Here is a 25,940-nt window from a genome sequence, read left to right as displayed (position 1 = left end):
GTTGGCTCTGTCACCCAGGATCACAAAAGGGTCTGGGTTTCATCGAAGGTTGGCTCTGCCACCCGGAAGCCAGCTTCATCTGTTGGTAGGCTCTGCCTCCCGGAAGCAAAAGACGGCTCTACCGTCAAAAGGACCCGGTACACTAAGTAACTAGAAGCTGACCGACTCTGAAGTAAGTTGGTGTAAATCCTCAACTTAGTAGGGCCGCCTCAATTTCCAACAATCACTAAAATAAAACGTATGTTGCAAATAACTAGTAACGTAAAATAATACTAACGTCATATGAGGTATTACATAATTACTAGGCAAACTATTTTATACTCTTGTCTTGCATTAGTACATTCGTTCTCTCCAGCAACCAGCATACGCATGCTTGCACCCGCGACAAATATCATCTCGTCTCTTTCCATAGAAGTCTCTTGAGTCACCATACCACGCCATAACTCACAGTCAACCGATGGCAACACCTACTCGCTATTACTCATGCCTCGACGGCAACGTACCACGCCATAATTGCCATACAATCATGGCAGCGCCTACCTCCTTCGCCATAACTTCATCACCCCCTGGAAGCCACAGAGTACCCACACCATTGATCTTGAAATGACCAGTCATGAAAGCACTAACTCCATTTCCTGGAAGCCGACGCCCTCCCCCCTGCCGTCCTCACCCGCTCGCTCTCGCAAGCGCACGCACGACACGCCGGTCCCACGACAGGACCGCGCACTGCTGCCGGCACCACACCGTGCCGCCCACCTCCGCGTCCCCACCTCGCCCACACCGCTGCAGCGTCCTCTCCGATTTTGCTGCCTCGACGCTCGCACCTTCAGCGCTGCCACTGTTCGCGTTGACGACAAGCTACCGCAGCCCACGTCGTTGCCCGTCCCTGCGCGACGCCGCCGCTGCTCTCCTCGCCTATAAAAGGAGCGAGGCCGTGACGAGCCCTGTTACCAGCCCAAGCACACCGAGCCGCTTCGCTCCGCTAGCTGAACCACTCCTCACGAGCCCAGCTCACTCACGAGACGAAGCTCTAACAGTTGACCCTCTTCCTCAAACTGTTCCGCGCCAAGGTGAGATGGTAGGCAGCTCCCCGACCATTAACTCCGCAATACTAATAAAGGCACAAAAACACCCAGCAGGCCGTGAGCACTTAACCCAAATCATTCTATTTTCGAAATTAAATACCAACCAATACTGTAAACTATATATCTCCTTCATATTAACTCCTTTTCACGTAACTCTTTTTCCTAAACTCTCCTCAAATTATATACTATCTATTCCTCCTATTTTCATCTCCATTTAAGCATATTTTATTGCTTGCATGCGTTTGTTTGTCGGTTGTGCCATTTTCGCCCGTAGATTACGGAGTGACCGAGGAGCAGCCTGCCAAGGAGTACGAAGGCCAGTACCGCGAGCCGGATCCAGAAGACTCGTACCGCGAGTAGGAAGCCGCCGCCGCCGACGCGTACGTAAGCGAAGGCAAGTTTCATCGACCCCTACGTGAGCGGTTGCATCCATGTGAGGACGTCTAGTTGTTGCGCTGGTTTAGGATCGATTACATATGCTGGTACTTGAGTGATTGAGTGTGCTCATACATGCATACGAGTAGTTATGCATATCCAGAGTTGAGACTAAGATCTGAAGGGTTTTGGCTGAGGCTAGGGCAGCTGGGTATGCTGGAGCCGGCGCTACCGTGGTGGTAGATTGGCAGGTGAGTGCTACCATGGTGGTAGGCTCGAGTTGACATGTTGAGGGATGGTTACTGCCCTGGTGAACTATAAGGACCGAGTTGTTTTGACATCTCACCTAGCTTACTTTAGTACGACCACAGGTTCCGGTATGGGCCGGACTTAGCCTAATCCCACTGGTTAGCCTGACGGTCGCAGGGATGGTTTACGGGTATAGACCATTGGGGTCAGGGCCCGAGGGTTTGTGCGGCCGGGCAGGGGCGTGACCACGGCTGGGTGTCGGCTATGTTGGTTGTCCGTTCGGGCAGTCGAGCGTGTGGGTACAGTGTACGACCTCTGCATAGTGTATAATCCATTCGAATGGTCCGTGTCCACGGTATGGACAGGCTACGGTGTGGTCCTGACAACTAGTGAGCTACCTACTGTGGGTTGTGTCGGGAAGAGTTGCATACCATGAGTTGCATTGCTAATGCATTGTGCTTAATGTGCGTCGTACATGTCAATCCCCTCCCGTAGGGTGAGGTGAAACTTGCTGAGTACTCTTGTACTCAATCCTTGTTGATTTTTCTCTAGAGGATCCTGACTTTGTGCCAGAAGACTGCGAGTAGATCGTGTTCGCACCCAAGCTGATCGAGTGGAGCCATGATGGATGAAGAGCTAGTCCTCCATGTCGTCATGCTAGCCGTTATCCTATGGTTGTTCTGTGTAGCTCTGTGTTGTCGCTGTATCCCTCGTGTACATGTTGAATAAAGCTCTGTATGACTCCGGACTCCACTTGATGTAACATGTATTATGCCGGAGACCCTATTTGGTAATTAATACATGGTTTAGCCTTGATCTTTGGGTCGGGGCGCTTCAGGTGGTATCAGAGCCATGCTTGGCTGTAGGACACGAACCGGTAGTGAACGATGACCGTAGGAGCCGTAGGATGGTCAATCCTTGAAACCCTATTACCCCTTAAAACTTTATCCTTATTATGCTAACCCTACCTTTGTAAGTCAGATGGCGGATGATTGGACCACCACCTACTGCATCAACGAAGATGGATTGCCCAGTGTGCTTTATGCTACCACGGTACGACTTGGAATTCCGGAACGACCGGAGTACGTGGGTCGCGAGTTCATGGAGCATGGCACCGAAAGCTATGAGGTCACTATCCATATTGGCGCCAGTGATAAGTACTTGGAGATGCAACCCTGGAGTGTCACCGCCACTAGAGCCCGTATGCCTGACACCATTCAACTTGCAGCTCGCAAGGCACTGCGGTACCTGTGCCAGATGTTTGAATGGCACCTGGGTTCCACTCCCATGAAGTACTTTCCACCGCTGGATCGTAGCCGTCCTGCTTGGGTGGCGAGGATCCGCAACCTGGAGAGCCCCGCAGGGACAGAGAAGAACCCCACAGTGGTCGCTATGTCTGGCTATTTGCTTAGCCTCGACGATTTGTGCGACCAACCGCATCAGCGTGTGAGAGATTTAATCCAGCGTGCTGAGGGAGCGGAGTCCCGTTGGCGTAGGGCTAAACTAGCCGTAGCCCAGGTAGAAGCCCGAGCAGCCGAAGCTGAAAGCCGCCTTGCCGTGGCCGAAGCGAACCTTAGGGAGCAGGCAGATCGCCATAGTCAGCTCCTTAGGGGTGTCTACCTAGTGGACCGTGCCAAGCGCAAGGAACGCCATCCCAGGACTGCTGCGGAGCCGCCAATCCTGGAGGGAATCCCGCTGTGTTCCTTGTCCCAACCACGCAGGAGGATTTGTGAATCAGTGCCACCCACACCTCCCGCATCTCCCCGAGATTTGTAGGGTTCAGTAGTCGAGTCGTCCCGGCCGACCCTTAAAAGTCGAGCCGCGTTATTGTAATCCGTCGTGTCATGTATCCCTGCTTGTTTGAATGAATGCTTGTGTAGTGCTTGAATGATTCGTTTGTGTTGTGTGCTATTATATATATATAAATCTACCCCAGAAATAAATTAGGAGAGCCACCTAATCTTACCTTATCCCTCCTTGACCGCAGATGTCCCGTCGTTCGAGCCAAGTCCAGGGACTCCATGCTCAGGAAGAGGGTGATGAGGTCAACCCGAGAAACCAAGCCCCTCTGAATGTAGCCCCAGAAGCACCAGAAAATGGACACATACCGCCGCCACCTCCCCATGCCCCAGCACCCATTGATCTGGCAGCCATACTGCAGCAGCAGAACCAACTCCTTCAAGTTCTTGTGACCACTCTCACAGCTCAAGCTCAAAGCAATCTTGGCAACAATAGACCTGAAATGCATCATAATGGCAATGGCAGCAGAATTGCAAATTTCAACCGCTTGCAGCCACCTAAGTTTGGAGGATCTGATAACCCTATTGAGGCAGATGATTGGCTGCGAGAGATTGAAATGAAGCTCGAAGTGGTCCATGCAGATGACAGAGACAAAGTTTTCCTCGCAGTACAGCAGTTAAGGGGACCAGCCCTTGCTTGGTGGCAGAGTTACCGGGAAATAAATGAAAACGCTAACGAGATGGTATGGGCTGACTTTGTCAAGATCTTCACAGAACATCACATTCCCAGCAGTGTTATGAAGCTCAAGAGGGATGAGTTCAGAAAGCTTCGTCAAGGTGGTATGAATGTGACGGAGTATCTTCATAAGTTCACAAAGTTGTCTCGTTATGCACCAGAGGATATCAATGATGACGAGAAGAAGCAAGAAGCTTTTCTTGGTGGGCTTAACCCTGAAATCAGGACCTTGGTTGAAGTCACCACCCACAGTGATTTTAATGCTATGGTCAACAGGGCTATCACCACTGAGAGAAACAGGAAGGCGGAACTCAGTGAGCGCAAACGTCAGTTTGAAAGTAAGAAACCCCTGCAGTTGGAGAAGATTCAGAGGACCCAGTATCCGGCTCACTCAGACCCGAGGAGCCAGGGTGCCTTTTCATTCAAAGCGCACCCCGGTTCTTTCCAGAAGCCAGCCCAATCAGCTCCTGTTAGGAAGACCCAGAATACCTTATGCACCCAACCGTCGGGTGGAAGTCAAGTGACCAATGTGAAGACCTGTTTCCACTGCTGCGAAGCCGGACACTACAAGGCCAACTATCCGTATCTCAATCAGCCCGCCCCTTCTATTTTCTCCAACTCTGTTCAAGGACCAAAGCAGCCGACTGGAGCCAACCGTGCAACACCAGCTAAGAGCCAGCAACAGTCCTTCGGCAAGGCAAAAGTGAACCATGTGAATGCTGAAGAAGCAGATGATGCACCCGGAGTGATTTTCGGTGAGTTTCTGGTCCAATCCGCTTTAGCCTCGGTGCTTTTTTTATTTCTGGAGCATCGCATTCCTTTATATCCTCCCACTTTGTGGAAAAGCATGATATACCTACTATAGCCCTTAAGAGGCCACTAATGACCCGTTCCCCTGGAGGTCATATACCCTGCCACTTAGGTGTCTTAGATATCCCTATAAACCTAAGTGGGGTAGTATTCCTTGCCAACCTAGCAGTCCTTACTTCCAAAGGGATAGATGTCATACTCGGTATGGACTGGCTCACCAAGCACCGCGGAAACATAGCCTGTGCTGAGAGAGCAGTGACAGTCACCAACCACCAAGGGATTACAATCACATGCCTAATCCAGCCTAGCCTGTCAGACTCCATGGTGAACCACATCCAAGCAGAATCCCCAAAAGATGTGACAGTAGTTCGGGAGTTCGCAAATGTGTTTCCGGATGAATTACCCGGTATGCCTCCAGAAAGAGACGTAGAGTTCACTATTGACTTAGTCCCTGGAACCAAGTCTATAGCAAAGAATGCCTATCGGTTAGCAGCCCCAGAGCTTGCCGAGTTGAAGAAGCAGCTTGAAGAGCTTCAACAAAAGGGATTTATTAGACATGCTGCTTCTCCGTGGGGAGCCCCAGTGCTCTTTGTGAAGAAGAAAGATGGAAACATGAGACTTTGTGTGGACTACCGTGATCTGAATGTAGTCACCATCAAGAACAAGTACCCTCTGTCTCGGATTGATGACCTGTTTGATCAGCTGAAGGGAGCTAAGTTCTTCTCCAAGATAGATCTGAGGTCAGGTTATCATCAGCTCAGAGTGCGACAAGAGGACATCTCTAAGACAGCCTTCAGGACCCGTTATGGCCAGTATGAGTTCACAGTGATGCCTTTTGGTCTGACCAATGCCCCTGCCTTTTTCATGACCCTCATGAATAAGGTGTTTATGGAGGAGTTAGATCGGTTTGTCATGGTATTCATAGATGACATACTGGTCTACTCTAAGAATGCTGAGGAGCATGGACAACATCTCAGAGTTGTGCTGGGAAAGCTCAGAAAACACCGGTTGTATGCCAAGTTTAGTAAGTGTGAATTCTGGTTGCAGAGAGTCAGTTTTCTGGGTCATGTCTTAACAGCTGAAGGTGTTGAAGTGGACCCAGAAAAGGTCAAGGCAGTATCAGAATGGAAGCAACCAACCTCAGCCTCGGAGATCAGGAGTTTCTTGGGATTAGCCGGCTATTACCGGAGATAAATAGAAGGTTTCTCTAAGATAGCCCAGCCTATGACTGAGTTGCTTCGGAAGGACACGGAGTTCGTCTGGTCTGAAGCTTGCGAGAGAAGTTTTCAAGAGTTGAAGAGGCGACTAACTTCTGCCCCGGTGCTAGTCTTGCCAGATAATCAGAAGAGCTTTGTCATTTATTGCGACGCACCCTGACAAGGATTGGGTTGTGTGCTTATGCAAGAAGGAAGAGTTGTAGCTTATGCCTCAAGATAGTTGAGAACACATGAGCAGAACTACCCCACCCATGACTTGGAATTAGCCACAGTGGTGCATTCTCTCAAGATTTGGAGACATTATCTGATCGGGAACAAGTGTGAAATCTACAGGGATCACAAGAGCCTGAAGTACATTTTCGCCCAATCAGACCTCAACCTTAGACAGAGAAGATGGTTGGAGTTGATCAAAGACTATGATTTGGAAATTCATTACCACCCTGGAAAGGCTAATGTGGTGGCTGATGCGCTCAGTCGTAAAGCATATTGCCATCACTTAGTCACACAAGCCCCAGAGCTGAGTGAAGAAATGAGGAAGTTGAACCTAAGGGTTGTACGCCGCTCTTGCAACTATAACATTAGTGTCCATCCCGTCCTGGATGACCAGATAAAGGAAGCTCAGATGGAGGATAAAAGATTGGTATGGATTAAAGGTCGCAATAGTGAAGGCAAAGCCCCAGATTTCATAGTAGATAAAGATGGAGTCTTGTGATTCAAGAAGAGATTATGTGTGCCTAAGCAAGGTCATTTCCGCAGGACCATCTTGGATGAAGCCCATAACTCAGCCTATTCCATTCACCCCGGCACTACGAAAACGTACCTGGACCTTAAGGAGAGGTATTGGTGGAATGGTATGAAGAGGGATATCGCTCGATTCGTCGCTCATTGTGTTGTGTGCAAAAGGGTTAAAGCAGAGCACCTGAAGCCCAGTGGATTACTTCAGCCGTTGCCAATTCCAGTATGGAAGTGGGATGAAGTTAGTATGGATTTTATCACCGGTCTACTAAGAACCCAGAGCGGTCATGACTCAGTTTGGGTGATTGTTGACCGACTCACTAAAGTGGCACACTTCATCCCAGTGCGTAACACTTATGGAGGTGATAAATTAGCCAAGTTATATATTGAGCGTATTGTGAAGTTGCATGGAGTACCTAAGAGGATTGTGTCAGATAGAGGCACCCAGTTCACTTCGAGATTCTAGAGCAGGTTACATGAAGCACTTGGTACAAAGTTGGACTTCAGTTCGGCCTATCATCCTCAGACTGAAGGCCAGACCGAAAGAGTTAATCAGATCCTTGAAGACATGCTAAGAGCATGTGTTCTTGCTTATGGTAAAAATTGGGAAGACAGATTGCCATATGCGGAGTTCTCTTACAACAATAGCTACCAGTCAAGTTTGAAGATGTCGCCGTTCGAAGCCCTATACGGGAGGAAGTGTCGCACACCTCTCATGTGGACCGAAGTTGGCAACCGCATCATTGAGGGCCCATATTTTATTAAAGAAGCAGAAGACAAGATAGCAGAAATCAGAGAGAATCTAAAGGCAGCTCAATCCCGCCAGAAAAGTTATGCCGATAAAAGAAGACGTACTCTCAGCTTTGAAGTTGGAGACTATGTGTACCTTAAAGTTTCCCCAATTCGCGGCACACACAGATTTCAGGTACAAGGAAAGCTGGCTCCACGTTACATTGGACCTTTCCCAATTATCAAGAAAGTGGGAGTGGTAGCCTATAAGCTTCAGTTGCCAACAAAGATGTCAGATGTGCATGATGTATTCCATGTGTCTCAACTTAGAAAGTGTCTGCGAGTACCGGAAGAACAAGTGGCCCCAGAGACAATCGAACTGCAGGATGATCTCAGATATCAAGAGGTACCAGTAAAAATTCTGGACACTGTGACGCGAAGAACCCGCAACTCAGAAGTCAGGATTTGCCGAGTTCAGTGGAGCAGGCATTCGGAAGCAGAAGCAACTTGGGAGAGAGAAGACGCCCTCCGAGCCGAGTTCCCCAGTCTCTTTAGTAGTGAAGCTGAATCTCGGGGACGAGATTCAACCTAAGTGGGGTAGGTTTGTAACATCCCAGTTTTCATCACTATTGAGGGGGAGTGTTGAAATATACAATGCAAACTTCTAGAAGGTTCTATAAAAATAAGGATAAACCATGGCATAATTTTGTTTACCATGACAAGGTTCTAGAATGCTCCACAAGAATCATAAGAAGACATGAAGCTTGGATATTTTCTTGTCATGATAAAATTTAGAATTTTCTAGAAATAGATATTTGTAGGGAACTTCCTAGAGTATGACATGTGTCACTCATCCAAGAGGGTATGGGTGCCTATATAAGGAGGGTGCCACCCCTTGCCATGCCATACTACTCCACTCCATCCCACACACATCCAAGGGCATGGTAGAAGTGAGCATAGGTAGAGTGTGCTAGGTTAGCCACCACAAGGTGTGTTTCTTCGTAACTTTGTTGCTCCAATAAGGTAAGTGTCTTTATAAGTGTTAGTCTTCCGGTTAAGCTTAGTACTTAGTGTATAAGTTGTAATCCATCGAAGGTTGGCTCTGTCACCCGGGATCACAAAAGGGTCTGGGCTTCATCGAAGGTTGGCTCTGCCACCCGGAAGCCAGCTTCATCTGTTGGTACGCTCTGCCTCCCGGAAGCAAAAGGCGGCTCTGCCGTCAAAAGGACCCGGTACACTAAGTAACTAGAATCTGACCGACTCTGAAGTGAGTTGGTGTAGATCCTCAACTTAGTAGGGCCGCCTCAATTTCCAACAATCACTAAAATAAAACTTATGTTGCAATTAAACTAGTAACGTAAAATAATACTAACGTCATATGAGGTATTACATAATTACTAGGCAAACTATTTTATACTCTTGCCTTGCGTTAGTACATTCGTTCCCTCCAGCAACCAGCATACGCATGCTTGCACCCGTGACAAATATCATCTCGTCTCTTTCCATAGAAACCTCTTGAGTCACCGTACCACGCCATAACTCACAGTCAACCGATGGCAGCACCTACTCGCTATTACTCATGCCTCGATGGCAACGTACCACGCCATAATTCCCAGACAACCATGGCAGCGCCTACCACCTTTGCCATAACTTCATCATCCCCTGCAAGCCACAGAGTACCCACACCATTGATCTTGAAATGACCCATCATGGCAGCACTCACTCCATTTCCTGAAAGCCCCCCCCCCCCCTCCTCTGCCGTCCTCACCCGCTCGCTCTCATTCACGCACGCGCGACACACCGGCCCCATGACGGGACCGCGTACTGCCGCCGGCACCACACCGTGCCGCCCACCTCCGCGTCCCCACCTCGCCCACGCCGCTGCAGCGTCCTCACCGGCTTTGCCGACTCGACGCTCGCGCCTTCAGCGCTGCCACTGTTCGCGTTGACGATGAGCTACCGCAGCCCACGTCGTCGCCCGTCCCTGCGCGACGCCGCTGCTGCTCTCCTCGCCTATAAAAGGATCGAGGCCGTGATGAGCCCCGTCACCAGCCCAAGCACACCGAGCTGCTTCGCTCCGCTGGCTGAACCACTCCTCACAAGCCCAGCTCACTCACGAGACGAAGCTCCAACAGTTGACCCTCTTCTTCGAACTGTTCCGCGCCAAGGTGAGATGGCAGGCAGCTCCCCGACCATTAACTCCGCAATACTAATAAAGGCCCAAAAACACCCACCAGGCCGTGAGCACTTAATCCAAATCATTCTATTTCCGGAATTAAATACCAACCAATACTGTAAACTCAATATCTCCTTTATATCAACTCATTTTCACGTAACTCTTTTTCCTAAACTCTCGTCAAATCATATACTATCTATTCCTCCTATTTTCATCTCCATTTGAGCTTATTTTATTGCTTGCTTGCGTTTGTTTGCCGGTTGTGCCATTTTCGCCCGTAGATCACGGAGTGACCGAGGAGCAGCCTGCCAAGGAGTACGAAGGCCAGTACCGCGAGCCGGAGCCAGAAGACCCGTACCGTGAGCAGGAAGTCACCGCCGCCGCCGACGCGTACGGTCGCAGGGATGGTTTACGGGTATAGACCATTGGGGTCAGGGCCCGAGGGTTTGTGCGGCCGGGCTAGGGCGTGACCACGGCTGGGTGTCCGCTATGTCGGTTGTCCATTCGGGCAGTCGAGCGTGTGGGTACAGTGTACGACCTCTGCATAGTGTGTAATCCATTCGAATGGTCCGTGTCCACGGTATGGACATGCTACGGTGTGGTCCTGACAACTAGTGAGCTACCTACTGTGGGTTGTGTCGGGAAGAGTTGCATACCATGAGTTGCATTGCTAATGCATTGTGCTTAATGTGCATCGTGCATGTCATTCCCCTCCCGTAGGGTGAGGTGGAACTTGCTGAGTACTCTTGTACTCAATCCTTGTTGATTTTTCTCTAGAGGATCCTGACTTTGTGCCAGAAGACTGCGAGTAGATCGTGTCCGCACCCAAGCTGATCGAGTGGAGCCGTGATGGATGAAGAGCTAGTCCTCCATGTCGTCATGCTAGTCGTTATCCTATGGTTGTTCTGTGTAGCTCTGTGTTGTCGCTTTATCCCTCGTGTACATGTTGAATAAAGCTCTGTATGACTCTGGACTCCACATGATGTAACATGTATTATGCCGGAGACCCTATTCGATAATTAATACATGGTTTAGCCTTAATCTTTGGGTCGGGGCGCTTCACTCCATCACTCCTCTCTCATTCTGGTGCCGCACCCTCTCTCTCCTCTGTCACCTTCGGCATGGGGCGGCGGCCCCTCCGGTGGCTGACATCTCACGTGGCGGCAGGGCGGGCGTGCGTACGCACCAGCGTGGCGAGCCTCGTGCAGACGCGATCAATGGCGCGACGGGGCCAGATACGGCGACGAGCGGGCTCACAGGGCGGCGGCGGCCGGTAGGACGGCGGCCGGTATGGAGTTGGGCTCGTGATGGGCTCGACGGACTTTTGCTTTTTTTTATCCGATTAATCGAGGCGATTGCTTTAGAAAAAACCGCCTCGATTAAATGATTAACTAAGGCAGGTAGGGAAACCGCCTCGATTAAGGCCACGATTAACCATGACCTTCACTCCGAGGTGGTTGTAAAAACCGCCTCGGTTAATGCTTTTTTGCCCGCCTCCTTGAATATTTCTGTAGTAGTGTTATCGCCCTTATATAGTGTGAGGGGACAGGGTTACATAAAAATCCTAGCCGAATACTAGCTTAGCAGTCCTACTCGAGCCCGGTCAAGTAGTTTTTTTCTATTCTGACTAGCTCTACTGCCGATCGAGTAGTTACAAGGGGATAACGTATAGTCCATGTGCCATCCCTATTCTAGAACATTCTACGCCTGTGAGCAGTCCCGCTACCCTGGGTCTGACAGTAGCAGACTGAACTCAAGTTCAGTATTCTTTCAGGTAACCAAGTGGTTTCTTGGGTAATGTATCATTTGTTTTTGGGTCAACCTATTTTCAAAATTGTAGTTCCTGGGTAGGATTGGTAGTGCACTGATTAACCCAAATGCAATGCACTTGCATCGTGACTTGGGGGAGATTACTAGGGTACAGGGGGCACACCGGAGCAGGAGTAGAGAACAAGATGAGGGACTTAGTAGGAGATTTGTGATTTGAAGTGGGAAATGCACACCATTTAAACTTAGATAGTACAAATCATAAAAAACTAATAATATCTAGGGTATTTACAAACTATCCCTCGGGTCACAAATAAGTGATTGGAAGTTCTATGTTGCAAGCACAGCCAACTATTTCAAATTTTGATTACAAATTACTCTTTATATATTAGGTTTTCGTATTTAAACATAATATTATTACTTCGTCTTTATATGCAAGCCACACTCTGGCAAACACAAGTGAGTGTGTGTGTGCGCGCGCGCGCAAGCCACACTCCAGCAGACACAAGTGAGCATAAAATTGCAAAAGAGAAGTGACATGTTGAAATTAGAGAGAGAGAGAGAGAGAGAGAGAGAGAGAGAGCATGAAAGCTGTGGCAGATAAAAGATTGTTACTATGCTCATCAACATATTTGTAGAATTTTAGAAACTCATAAAGTAGCAAAGACCAAAAAATATATAATGCAAGAATCAATTGCAAATATAGTGGGAGAAGAATTACCATATCTGTAAACCTGTCCAGATAGTACATGTCAGTTACAATCATGATTGGTACATGAGCACCCACAGGTTCTCCTCTGATGTGAAGTATTGTAACGTAGACTTCAATGAGCGGAATACATTTTTAGTAATTGGATCCATTAAAACTACAAAATCAAACAATATAATAAGAAGACTAGAAGAACCAACTAAGTATTTTCCAATGAATAGGCTCTATGGTCCATCTATCAAAATTCATCATATCTTTTGTGATGCCATCACTGCATTTCCTAAGTGCAATTTCCTTGACCCATCTGGGTGGAAGAGAATTGATGCTGAACTCAAGCTGTGCAATGTACTCAAGTTGCCGACTAGTTTTAGGATGCACCCACAGGTATATATAATGCAAGAATTCAATGCCAAATATAGTGGGAGAAGAATTACCATATCTGCACACCTATGCAAATAGTACATGTGAGTGACACTCATGATTGGTACATGAGCACCCACAGGTTTTCCTCCAGATGTGAAGTATTGTTCCACAAACTTGAATGGGCAGAATACCTTTTCAGTAATTGGATCCTCTACAAAGTCAAACGAGTGACAATTAAGAAAACTAGAACCAACTTATTAGTATTTTGCAATAAATAGGCTCTTTGGTCCATCTATCAAAATTCACCATATCTTTTCTAATGCCATCACTGCATTTTCTAAATGCAGTTTCCTTGACCCATCCAGCATGTAACAATGAATGCAAGTTTCTGATTATCTTCACTGCTTATGTCACAATCTCCATTAGCACATTTAGGGAGCTCGGCCTCATGTATATATCGTAGTACTTCATTTTTGGATGCAAACCACACTCCAGCAGACACAAGTGAGCATAATACTGCAAAAGAGAAATGAGATGTTGAAATTACAAGTAATATGATGTCCCCGCACGTGCGTGTGTGTGTGTGTGTGTGTGTGTGTGTGTGTGTGTGTGTGTGTGTGTGTGTGTGTGTGTGTGTGTGTGTGTGTGTGTGTGTGTGTGTGTGAAAGCTGAGGCGAGCAATAAGATTGTCACTATGCAAGTCAACACAGGTAGACACAGAAGTAGGATTTTAAGACTCATAAAACAGCGAAGACCCCAAAGATATATAATGCAAAGATTCACTTCTAAATATAGTGGTAGAAGAATTACCGTATCTGTACACGTGTAGAAAAAGTACATGTTAGTGAGCCTCATGCTTGGTACATGAGTGCCTACAGGTTTTCCTCCAAATGCGAGTATTGTTCCACAAACTTCAATGGGTGGAATACATTTTTAGTAATTGGATCCATCAAAACTGCAAAATTAATTGATGTGATAAGAAAACTAGAACCAACTTAGTATTTTCCAATGAATATGTTCTTTGATCCATCAATCAAAATTCAACATATCTTTTCTGATGCTATAACCGCATTTCATAAATGTAGTTTCCTTGACCTATCCGGGTGGAAGAGAATTGATGCTGAACTCAAGTTGCACAATAATCTATATTTATGCATGCAATAATGAATGTTAGCTCTTTATAAATCTTGAAGCATTTCATAGAATATATAGACACAACATTATATTTAATTGTGAAGACTAGTTTTAGCATGCTGATCCTTACATTATCTTCGCTGCTTATGTCACAATCTCTATTAGCACATTTAGGGACCTCGGCCTCATCTATGTATCGTAGTACTTCATTTTTTGATGGAAGCCACACTCCAGCGGACACAAGTGGGCATAATACTGCAAAAGAGAAATGAGATGTTGAAATTACAAGTAATATGATGTCCCCGCGTTCGCACGTTTGTTTGTGTGTGTGTGTGTGTGTGTGTGTGTGTGTGTGTGTGTGTGTGTGTGTGTGTGTGTGTGTGTGTGTGTGTGTGTGTGTGTGTGTGTGTGTGTGTGTGTGTGTGTGTGTGTGTGTGTGAGCTGTGGCAGGCAATAAGATTTTTACCTATGAAGGTCAACACAGATGTAGAATTCTAGGACTCATAAAACAGTGAAGACCCCAAATATATGTAATGCAAGAAATTCAATTCCAAATATAGTGGGAGAAGAATTACCGTATCTGTACACCTATCCAAATAGTACATGTGAGTGACCCTCATGCTTGGTACATGCGCGCCTACGGGTTTCCCTCCAAATGGCAGTATTATTCCACAAACTTCAATGGGTGAAATATCTTTTCAATAATTAGATCCATCAAAACTAAAAAATTAAACGATGTGATAAGAAAACTAGAACCAACTTGGTATTTTCCAATGAATAGGTTGTATGATCCATCTATCAAAATTCATCATATCTTTTCTGATGCCATAACTGTATTTCCTAAATGCAGTTTCCTTGACCTAGCTATCCGGGTGGAAGAGAATTCATGCTGAACTCAAGTTGCGCAATGATCTAAATGTATGCATGTAATAATGAAAGTTAGTTCTTCATTAATCTTGAAGCATTTCATAGAATATATAGACACACCATTATGTTTAAATGTGAAGACTAGTTTTAGGATTCTGATCCTTACATTATCTTTGGTGCTTGTGTCACAATCTTTATTAACACATTCAGGGAGCTCGGCCTCATCTATGTAGCGTAGTACTTCATTTTTTGATGCAAGCCACACTCCAGCAGACACAAGTGAGCATAAAACTGTAAAAGAGAAATGACATGTTGAAATTATAAGTAATATAATGTCCCCCGCGCGCACTTTGTGTGTGTGTGTGAGCTGTGGCGGGCAATAAGATTTTTACCTATGAAGGTCAACACAGATGTAGAATTCTAGGACTCATAAAATAGTGAAATCCCCAAAGATATGTAATGCAAGAAATTCAATTCCAAATATAGTGGGAGAAGAATTACCGTATCTGTACACCTATCCAAATAGTACATGTGAGTGACCCTCATGCTTGGTACATGCGCGCCTACGGGTTTCCCTCCAAATGTCAATATTATTCCACAAACTTCAATGGGTGAAATATCTTTTCAATAATTAGATCCATCAAAACTAAAAAATTAAATGATGTGATAAGAAAACTAGAACCAACTTAGTATTTTCCAATGAATAGGTTGTATGATCCATCTATCAAAATTCATCATATCTTTTCTGATGCCATAACTATATTTCCTAAATGCAGTTTCCTTGACCTAGCTATCCGGGTGGAAGAGAATTCATGCTGAACTCAAGTGGCGCAATGATCTAAATGTATGCATGTAATAATGAAAGTTAGTTCTTTATTAATCTTGAAGCATTTCATAGAATATATAGACACACCATTATGTTTAAATGTGAAGACTAGTTTTAGGATTCTGATCCTTACATTATCTTTGGTGCTTGTGTCACAATCTTAATTAACACATTCAGGGAGCTCGGCCTCATCTATGTAGCGTAGTAATTCATTTTTGGATGCAAGCCACACTCCAGCAGACACAAGTGAGCATAAAACTATGAAAGATAAATGACATGTTGAAATTATAAGTAATATAATGCCCACCCACGTTCACTTTGTGTGTGTGTGTGTGTGTGTGTGTGTGTGTGTGTGTGTGTGTGTGTGTGTGTGTGAGAGAGAGAGAGAGAGAGAGAGCTGTGGCGGGCATTAAGATTTTTACCTATGAAGATCAACACAGATGTAGAATTCTAGGACTCATAAAACAGTGAAGACCCCAAAGATATGTAATGCAAGAAATTCAATTCCAAATATATTGGGAGAAGAATTACCGTATCTGTGCACCTATCCAAATTGTACATGTGAGTGACCCTCATGCTTGGTACATGCGTGCCTACGGGTTTCCCTCCAAATGTCAGTATTATTCCACAAACTTCAATGGGTGAAATATCTTTTCAATAATTAGATCCATCAAAACTAAAAAATTAAACGATGTGATAAGAAAACTAGAACCAACTTGGTATTTTCCAATGAATAGGTTGTATGATCCATCTATTAAAATTCATCATATCTTTTCTGATGCCATAACTGTATTTCCTAAATGCAGCTTCCTTGACCTAGCTATCCGGGTGGAAGAGAATTCATGCTGAACTCAAGTTGCGCAATGATCAAACTATATGCATATAATAATGAATGTTAGTTCTTTATTAATCTTGAAGCATTTCATAGAATATATAGACACACCATTATGTTTAAATGTGAAGACTAGTTTTAGGATTCTGATCCTTACATTATCTTCGGTGCTTGTGTCACAATCTTTATTAACACATTTAGGGAGCTCGGCCTCATCTATGTAGCGTAGTACTTCATTTTTTGATGCAAGCCACACTCCAGCAGACACAAGTGAGCATAAAACTGTAAAAGAGAAATGACATGTTGAAATTATAAGTAATATAATGTCCCCCGCGCGCACTTTGTGTGTGTGTGTGTGTGTGTGTGTGTGTGTGTGTGTGTGTGTGTGTGTGTGTGTGTGTGTGTGTGTGAGCTGTGGTGGGCAATAAGATTTTTACCTATGAAGGTCAACACAGATGTAGAATTCTAGGACTCATAAAACAGTGAAATCCCCAAAGATATGTAATGCAAGAAATTCAATTCCAAATATAGTGGGAGAAGAATTACCGTATCTGTACACCTACCCAAATAGTACATGTGAGTGACCTTCATGCTTGGTACATGCGCGCCTACGGGTTTCCCTCCAAATGTCAGTATTATTCCACAAACTTCAATGGGTGAAATATCTTTTCAATAATTAGATCCATCAAAACTAAAAAATTAAACGATATGATAAGAAAACTAGAACCAACTTAGTATTTTCCAATGAATAGGTTGTATGATCCATCTATCAAAATTCATCATATCTTTTCTGATGCCATAACTGTATTTCCTAAATGCAGTTTCCTTGACCTAGCTATCCGGGTGGAAGAGAATTCATGCTGAACTCAAGTTGCGCAATGATCTAAATGTCTCAAGTTGCGCAATGATCTAAATGTATGCACGTAATAATGAATGTTAGTTCTTTATTAATCTTGAAGCATTTCATAGAATATATAGACACACCATTATGTTTAAATGTGAAGACTAGTTTAAGGATTCTGATCCTTACATTATCTTCGGTGCTTGTGTCACAATCTTTATTAACACATTTAGGGAGCTCGGCCTCATCTATGTAGCGTAGTACTTCATTTTTTGATGCAAGCCACACTCCAACAGACACAAGTGAGCATAAAACTGTAAAAGAGAAATGACATGTTGAAATTATAAGTAATATAATGTCCCCCCGCGCGCACTTTGTGTGTGTGTGTGTGTGTGTGTGTGTGTGTGTGTGTGTGGTCAACACAGAAGTAGAATTTTAGGACTCATAAAACAGCGAAGCCCCAAAGGTATATATAATGCAAAAATTCAATGGCAAATATAGTGGGAGAAGAATTACCATATCCGCACACATGTGCAAATAGTACATGTGACACTCATGATTGGTACATGAGCACCCACAGGTTTTCCTCCGGATGCGAAGTATTGTTCCACAAACTTGAATGGGTGGAATACCTTTTCAGTAATTGGATCCACTACAAAATCAAACGAGTGATAATTAAGAAAACTAGAACCAACTTACTCCCTCCGTCCCAGAATACTAGTCACCCTGAAAAAATTCAGACAAATTAGTGAGGGAGTAAAATGACCATGCAACCCCTACCCGTTGAGGGAATCCCGCGCGCCCTGCAATCAACCAGCTGAGATACTGTATGGCTGCATGCAGCTGCCGGCAGCGGTATTTTATTTTGGCGCCATCAACTGCACACTTTTAATTGGCACCATGCGTGTGCATGTGGATTTGTTGCAGCCCGAATTGAAAAACGAGCCGGCTTAATTGTTACAAGCGCCAAAAATTTTATTTTTTAGCCAAAGTTTCACCCATAGTTGGAAGGGAAAAGGGTGCGACGTAAATCATGGGACTGAGTAGATGGATTCTCTAATGATTGTGGGCCTATAGTATTGTCCAAAAGGTGAGATGACATGTTTTATGGGACAAAATTTGAATGCCAGGATGACTAGTATTCTGGGATGGAGGGAGTAGTATTTTGCAATGAATAGGCTCTATGGTCCATCTATCAAAATTCACCATATCTTTTCTAATGCCATCACTGCATTATCTAAATGCAGTTTCCTTGACCCATCCAGCATGTAACAATGAATGTTAGTTTCTGATTAGTCATGAAGCATATATAGGCACAACATTATATTTAAATGTCAAGACTGGTTTTAGTATGCTTATCCTTACATTATCTTCAATGTTTTGTCACGATCTCCATTAACACATTGAGAGTGCTCGGGCCTCATCTATGTAACTCATAAAATAGCGAAGACCCTAAAAATATATAATATAAGAATTCAATTGCAAATATAGTGGGAGAAAAATTATCATATCTGAACATCTATCCAAATAGTAAATATCACTGACACTCATGATTGGTACATGAGCTTGAGCTATATCATTTGTTGTATGTCACTGACACTGTCCAAATCTGTACACTCATGATTGGTACATATCACTGACACTGTCCAAATAGCGGTAGAAGCTTGAGCTCGTGGGAGTCCAGCGACAGCCACACCTGAGCATGCCTATGAATGAACACTGACGAGTTTGTTTCTTCCAAGTTCTCGCCCTTCTTCCTCACCGTCGGCGACAACCTCTACGTCATAGGTGCGGTCCTATCGTCCTATGCCCTTTGTTGAGAGAGAGAGAGGAGGGCCTCTGCCATGCATGCTCTCTGCACAACGCCTAGAGCTCATGGATAAGAGCAGCCACAATGCATACTACCACAATCGGGAGTAGCGTGGGTCCAAGGGACAGACGGTAGCAGTGATCCATCCGGCTCACAATGTCGACCCTGCATAAGGTGAGGCCGGCATAGAAAAAAAAATCTGATTCCCCAACCTCCTGACCCTTCCCACGAGGCCACGACTGGGAGACAAATGGTGCATTAAATGCAAGCACTGTATAAATATCATATTTTATTTTCTTACTACCGAGAGTAGTACTACTTCCTGGCATTTGTTACTCTTCATTCCCACAATGTATCCACCCGGTAATAAGAGTACATTAAATGCTTCCTACCCTCTTCTACCCCCATTGCGGGGCATCCAATTCAGTGGCTCCTAGCCTAGTGCCCCTCCATTGACATGGCTTTGGCACACTTGGTCAACTGAAAACAATGGAACAAAAATCTTATCAGTAGGAGTACCAACAGCACGCATCCGTGTAAATGAACAAACTAAAGTTTTGCTTCAATATCTTTATATAAAATTGAGCTATATCAGTGTCACAGGAAGTGCAGCCGAGTCAACTGTGAACCAGAAATCAAATGTTTAGTATACTTTGTGAGCAAGACATTAACGAAAACACTTGGCACGCATAAGCAAAATTAAACTATACGTCTCCAATCTTGTAGGTAATCTTTCCGATTTTGATCACACTTAGTTGAAGTTCATGGCAGGCGACAGTTATCTCTTCTTCGATTGGTGACTGAGCTGGTGTGCCCATGGCCAACGATGGAGCACTCTGTTGAGTGCAGGGAGCCTACTGCTGCTGCTGCTGTCCACGGCTCACTTCACTGACGAGGTGGCAGGAGACTTGGAGGTTGAGGCTTGACAGAGCCATAGAGCCCCACGCCTGGCTGAAAGGCGAGCGAGCCGCGCAGGTGTGGAGAAGGAGCTGCGCAGATGATGAGTGGAAAGATCGGTCGGACGCTCTATCCCTACCATTATCGAAAACTAAATGCAGACAGAAAAGGGCAGAGATTGAGCTAATAAAAGCATTATTACATAAAGATAACTATCTTATATGCAAATGGAAATGCCCAAAATTGCATTGCCATGATCAGGCTATAGCCCTGCCCAAATTCAATTTCTGACTGAAATTAGTTCTAGTTTCCTACGTAGAATCAACTGGAATCAGCTTCACAATAGCAGCGATAGGCATGCCTATGAAACCGATGAAAATGCAGGCGATCCATTGCTTGAATGAGAGAGGGGTAGTGTTTGCAAAATCGCCAAGAAACTGTATGATGGTGAACTGGAAGATGACGGTGCTACCGAGGACGGCAATGAACACGTTGTTGTTCAGAATTCCATCAGATATGTTTATCCTCTCCATCTCTCTTGAGCTAACCGCATTGAATACCTGCTCGGCCATGTACAAAAAACGTTCAGCTAACAAATAATGGCATTGTTAGTGCGAGAGATATAGTACACCACATAAATGTAGCATAGGGAATTCATCAGCACGTGAAAATTACCTGGCAGAATACAAAGCAATTGAAGATGAGTGTGTTCAAGACTAGATCGGAGCTCTCTCCTTCGATTCCGAACAGCCACTTCCCTTGGGTCTGAAGATACCAAATTACAAAGAACTGGTAGAAGGCCTGTCCCAGGATGTTCCTCCACATAATGTTACTGATGAAGTTTCCAAACCTTCCAACAGGAGCTCTCTTCATCAATTCATTGTTTGGGGATTCTGTTACTAATGCCAGTGCTCCTAGTCTGTCCATGATCATGTTGCCCCAGAGCAATTGCACAGCAGTAAGAGGAGCACTCCCTGAATAAACATGCATACTAACACTGAGCAACAGTTATGAAGTTGAAAACCAGGAAGTTAAAAATTAAGCTTATCCAAAATAAGGACTTCAACAAACCTTAGTGGGAAGGATTATGTTTTTTGAACGTAATAGTGGGAAGGATTATGTAACAATTTACATGAGTTGAAGTAATCTATAGGAAGAGTTATACAAGGAAGTTACAAAACGATAAGCATCTAGCAGCAGTGCAGCAAGCTAGAGCGGCAAACAAATATATACAAGCAGAAAGGCAGTTAGTCTCACCACAAGTCAATATATATATAGTATTTCCGACATACCTGTCAAGCATGCTGATGAGAAGTTAACAACGAGAGCAACGACATTGACTGTCAACCGAAACTGCACAAACTTCTGGATGTTGATATACACTGATCGACCCCATTTTGCAAAGGTGTCAATAGTGAAGTCGTCGTCGAGAATAATGGCATCAGCACTCACTTTTGCAACCTTCATGAAGATATTTAACATGGGTCAAGATGAGAGTAAATAATGAATTAACTTGAGATAGTATTATCATATAATGAATTGCGCTACTCATGGATATCAAGAGCTCATAGATGTAGTCATGTAGCACTGGGATAGAAGAATGAAAGCAAAATTACACTGACAAATATGTTGGCAGTTTCATTCCTAGATCCATCGCATCGGTGACAATAGTTAACTAAAAGGTATCAGTAATTGTGCGGATTATTGCACCGACATACCCTAGCTATATTTCTCAATCTTACTATTGAGGCTCCTTTGAAGCTTTCACGTGAAGCCACCTTCCTAGGTGGACACTCTAAAATATAGAGAAATCCTAGAAATTGTCACAAAAAATAGAAACATCAGGCTATCAATCTGACAACTCTAATAATAATAGTCATTGGATCATTATCATTCGTAATAAACTACCCAACTCTACTATTATAAAAATAGACTAAAGTAACCCCTAAACATGTATCTAAATTACCCACCTTTGTCATTATAAAAATCTAAAGTAAACCCCTCATCTTCGTGTAAATTACACATCTATGCCATCATAAATATAATGCAAATAACCCCCTAAATTTGCAGATAAATTATCCAATTATATCATTATTAAAAGTTAAAGAAACCCCAAAATCTGAATCTAAATTATATAATTATAACAAAGTATTAAAATGCACTATTATAAAATTCTAAATTACTATTTCTATCATTATCAATATATTATTTATGTATTGTTTATATAAAATACTACCCACAATATGTGTTCCCATGTATTCATGTGTGATAGAAGAGATAATAAGAATATCAATTCACAAATAAATAGTTCAATTAAATATATATCAAACACACATGTAGGTGTGATATAAAATGAAATATATTGCAACTAGATAATAGTACATATGTGTTTTAGAGTATGTATTAGAATATTTAATAGATGCAAGAGGGTGTTAGATAGATAATTATAATTATAATTGTTAACTATAAGCCTTAACTTTATATTAATTTTAATTAGTTTGTGAGGAGCACGGGTTGATAGGCTAGTTTAAGGAAAATTATGAAGTTACCTCAGTTCCGGCGATTCCCATTGCCAGCCCAATATCAGCCTCATAAAGAGCAGATGCATCGTTTGTCCCGTCTCCAGTCACCGCAACAACTTCATCGAGTATAGTTCGAAGACGCCTGACAAGGGTGCACTTCATCGAGCAGGTGCACAAGTGTGGAGACCTTGGTCAGTTTGGAATGGATAAAACAAGACAGGATTGTTGACGCTGCAAAGTGCAAACTAGGATGCTGCGCTGTGGCCTGTGGGTACCATACCATGGATGAGCAGAGGTTCAGCCTTTGAATCAAGCACAGCATCAGGCAGCTTCTCCTGAAATAGGTAAAAGCATGCACTAATTGTTAGCATCAAAAGCAAGCACTTCAGCTCCATCGCTTACAGATACAAAATTGTGGAAAAGGGCTAAAGATAACAAAAGGTGGATTTGGAGAAAATATGTTACAAACGTAGAATGGCATCTCTGAAGCTAATCACGCTGGTATGAAGTGTTGCACTGCCAGTTCATACTAAACTTGTAATTGTACTTGCTCTACAGATTGTTTAACGAGACATACTAAGACCAGCAGACTGCAGAAATTCTACAGCTGCTCTACTGAAACTTTAGTTTGCATATGTGCCAGCTTGGCATTTTGCCAAAAAAAATATAATTGTATCATTGCCAAATTAAAGCAGTTTTTACGAACAGTCCATCCTGTTTTGTGTGATTAAGCATCATTGTTTCGCCTACATTAGTACTAAAAATTTGAGTGCTCGTAAAACACATGAATTTTAAAAGACCAAGTTCAAATTGTGTAATGGCATTCCCATGTTCCAATTGTGTCCCTCTAGCAAATACCATAAGCTGAAGAAATACGAAAAGTTTTACACAGCAAGTTTAGTTTCACATAGCTGTCCAAGAGTAGAGTAAAAGAAGAACTACTAATACATTTCTTTTTTTGTTCGTGATAAGCACTTTGCATTGGATATAATATATTCCAGTAATTAGACAAACGGTGTCAGGTCCACTGACAAATAAAATGGTCAAAAACCAGATCCACGCTTTTTATATTCAATTCAGTTGCATCTCGGAAGTTAGGGTTAATTGAATCCATGCCATTACAATTGTCAAAGTTCATTGATGGATCTGTCATTACAATTTGTCATATTGGAACCATGTAATTACAATTCTACACCTATTCAAAACACACCGCTACTTACCTCTTTGATATGTTTTTTTTAAAATTGATGGACCAAAATACCTCCAATCTTCTTATTCCTCTCTCTCTCTCTCTCTGGCGTCCGGCCTCGCTCCTCCGCACTGCTCGTCCGCGCCCGACCTCCCTCGCCTCGGTGGCGCCATCGGAGCGTGGCGGTTCCGGCCACCATTCTCCGCCGCGCCAGATCTAGGGGAACCCCCGCACCTCGTGGCCCCTGTCCCAGATCCGCCTGCCTTAGCCAGGAGTATGCTGCAGCCACGGCCAAGGGAGCTTGCCACACCGGTCTCGTTCTGGCCCGCCATGGATGATGTGTCCAAGTACGCGCACCGGCAGGCGCACCTCGATGTGCTCGGGAGGCTAGTTGTGAGGCTCCCATGCTTGCCGCGCACCGGTGAGGTCACCACCAAGCAAGGAGTCCATCGCAGGGGCGGCCGTCGCCAACACCATCTCGGCCATCATCTGTCGTCGCTACGTGCCGAGGAGGGAGACCCTGCCGCACCTCGTCGTGCGCCTCCGCGACCCATCTGTACCTCATTGTGCGCCTCGAAGCGTCATCAGGGCGAGGACGAGAGGAAGGGAGGAGCGAGGCTGGACGCCATGCGGACAAAGCGGGGGGAGAGGGGATGAGAGGAAGAAGAAGACCGGGGGTATTCTAGTTTATAAATTTTAAAAAACCCATCAAAGGTGTAAGTAATGTGTGTTGAAAAACGATAAAATTGTAATGGCCCGGATCCAATATGATGAATTGTAATGGCAGATAATAAACTCGGATAATTATAATAGCATGGATCCAGTTAACCCTTCATGGTATGAGGAAAACATGATGATTTTAATTTTGGAACAAGTCCATTTTACCCGAACTTGTTGTCGAGCAGTTTGAAAAACTTCCCTCAACTCAACTCATATACCACAAATCATAGGCTCTCCAACTTTTAAAATTGGACAAAATACCCCCGTGACCATTTTTACAGCCATATTTTTTAGTGAATATTTAAGCTGCTAAATGATCTCAAGTGAAAATAATTTAACTAGAAATTTTTATATCACGTCAAGTGCTACAGATTTAGTATAAAGTATGACTCCATCCGAGGTTTTTTAAAAAAATCAAATTTGAATTTCAAAATATGAGAACTTAAAATGAATAATATTTGGACCTCTAGAAAATCTCAAATAAAAAAGTTCCCACTACAAAGTTGTAGACCGCCTTGAGAGATACAAATAGACAATGTATACAATTCTAGCAGAACTTCTACTTAACACCCTAAACTGGAGAGACCTCCAAATCTCCTCTTCTACTCTCCAAGCCTAGGAGTCGTCTGGATGGGGGGGGGGTGAAATATAGAGGCTCTTGCTTTAGACTTGGATACATTATTTTGAGGATGTGAGATGGGGGCTAGCCCCCAAAGATTATACGAGGGCTATGCCTTGAAAGCCATTGCTGGAGATGCATTAACCAAACCGCTGACATGAATCAACATTCAAATCACAGGCCAGGCCACCAGGATAATGAACGTGAAACTCGTAGGGGAAACGCAGGGATGAGAGCAGAGGTCAGGGGAGGGGGCGGTGGTCGGGGTGGAGGCCGAGCGAGGGTGCCTCCGTGTACCTGGTTGGTCCGCTTCATGGCGGCCGGCTCGGAGCGCTTGCTGAGGTTGGCCTTGCGCGTCCCAAAGTTCTCCTCGAGGTAGCTCTCCATCTCGACTCTAGCTCAATTCCTCTCCCATCACCAGCTCTGCCGGTCCCGCCGTATATATCGGGTTCACCTTTTCGGTCGGAAAGACCGAAATTTCGGTGATTTTTTTCGTTTTCGGTGAACACCAGGATACGAATTTCGGTCCGGAAAGTTTGTGATTTCGGTTTCAAATTCAAAAGTATGAAAGTCAAATTTTGGTCAAAAAACAAAATTCACTACAGTGAAAACGAAATTGTGAACCCTGGTCACAAGCGGGGCTTGGGAGCGCGCTCAGCCGTGTGGGGCCCGGTCGTTGACGCGGCGGCGACTCCGGTCATTGCCGTGTAAGTTGCCTCGCGCGCGGGGAAGGACTCCCCAACGGCCGGGAGGCGGCCGGGCTGTGCTTCCCCAACGGCTATCCAGTGGTGGCAGAAAAATAAAAGGGATGGGCTCCGTGCAGTTCGTGTTTTATTTTTTTTATTATAAAGAGAGAGCTCTTCATCTATAGAAGCCCGCGTCCACGCAGATAACGAGGGGATGAGGGAGCAGCACTCCGCGCAGAGTTGCACGGTGGCGTTGCGTGAGCTTTTCTTATGAGTTGCAGCCTTGCAGGGACCAGCCCCGTCTGCC

At 44.6% G+C, this 25,940-nt stretch overlaps 1 protein-coding gene across 1 annotated transcript; it reads right to left on the bottom strand.

The window, feature by feature from the left end:
* Window positions 1–20,137: 20,137 nt before the first annotated feature.
* LOC120713864 (calcium-transporting ATPase 2, plasma membrane-type-like) lies at window positions 20,138–25,354 on the bottom strand. The gene is made up of 6 exons (XM_039999840.1): window positions 25,245–25,354; window positions 22,700–22,754; window positions 22,447–22,575; window positions 21,190–21,358; window positions 20,573–20,871; window positions 20,138–20,457 (listed from the first exon to the last, which is right to left on the bottom strand). The coding sequence occupies exons 2-6, from the start codon at window positions 22,739–22,741 to the stop codon at window positions 20,209–20,211; spliced, it is 888 nt and encodes a 295-aa protein (XP_039855774.1). The 5' UTR covers window positions 22,742–22,754; window positions 25,245–25,354; the 3' UTR covers window positions 20,138–20,208.
* Window positions 25,355–25,940: the final 586 nt, after the last annotated feature.

The sequence above is a fragment of the Panicum virgatum genome, chromosome 6K (genome assembly GCF_016808335.1).
Source record: "Panicum virgatum strain AP13 chromosome 6K, P.virgatum_v5, whole genome shotgun sequence".
In the NCBI taxonomy this organism is placed as follows: domain Eukaryota; kingdom Viridiplantae; phylum Streptophyta; class Magnoliopsida; order Poales; family Poaceae; genus Panicum; species Panicum virgatum.
The sequence above is the reverse complement of the archived record's forward strand: the minus strand, read 5'-3'. Positions and strand labels throughout refer to the sequence as shown.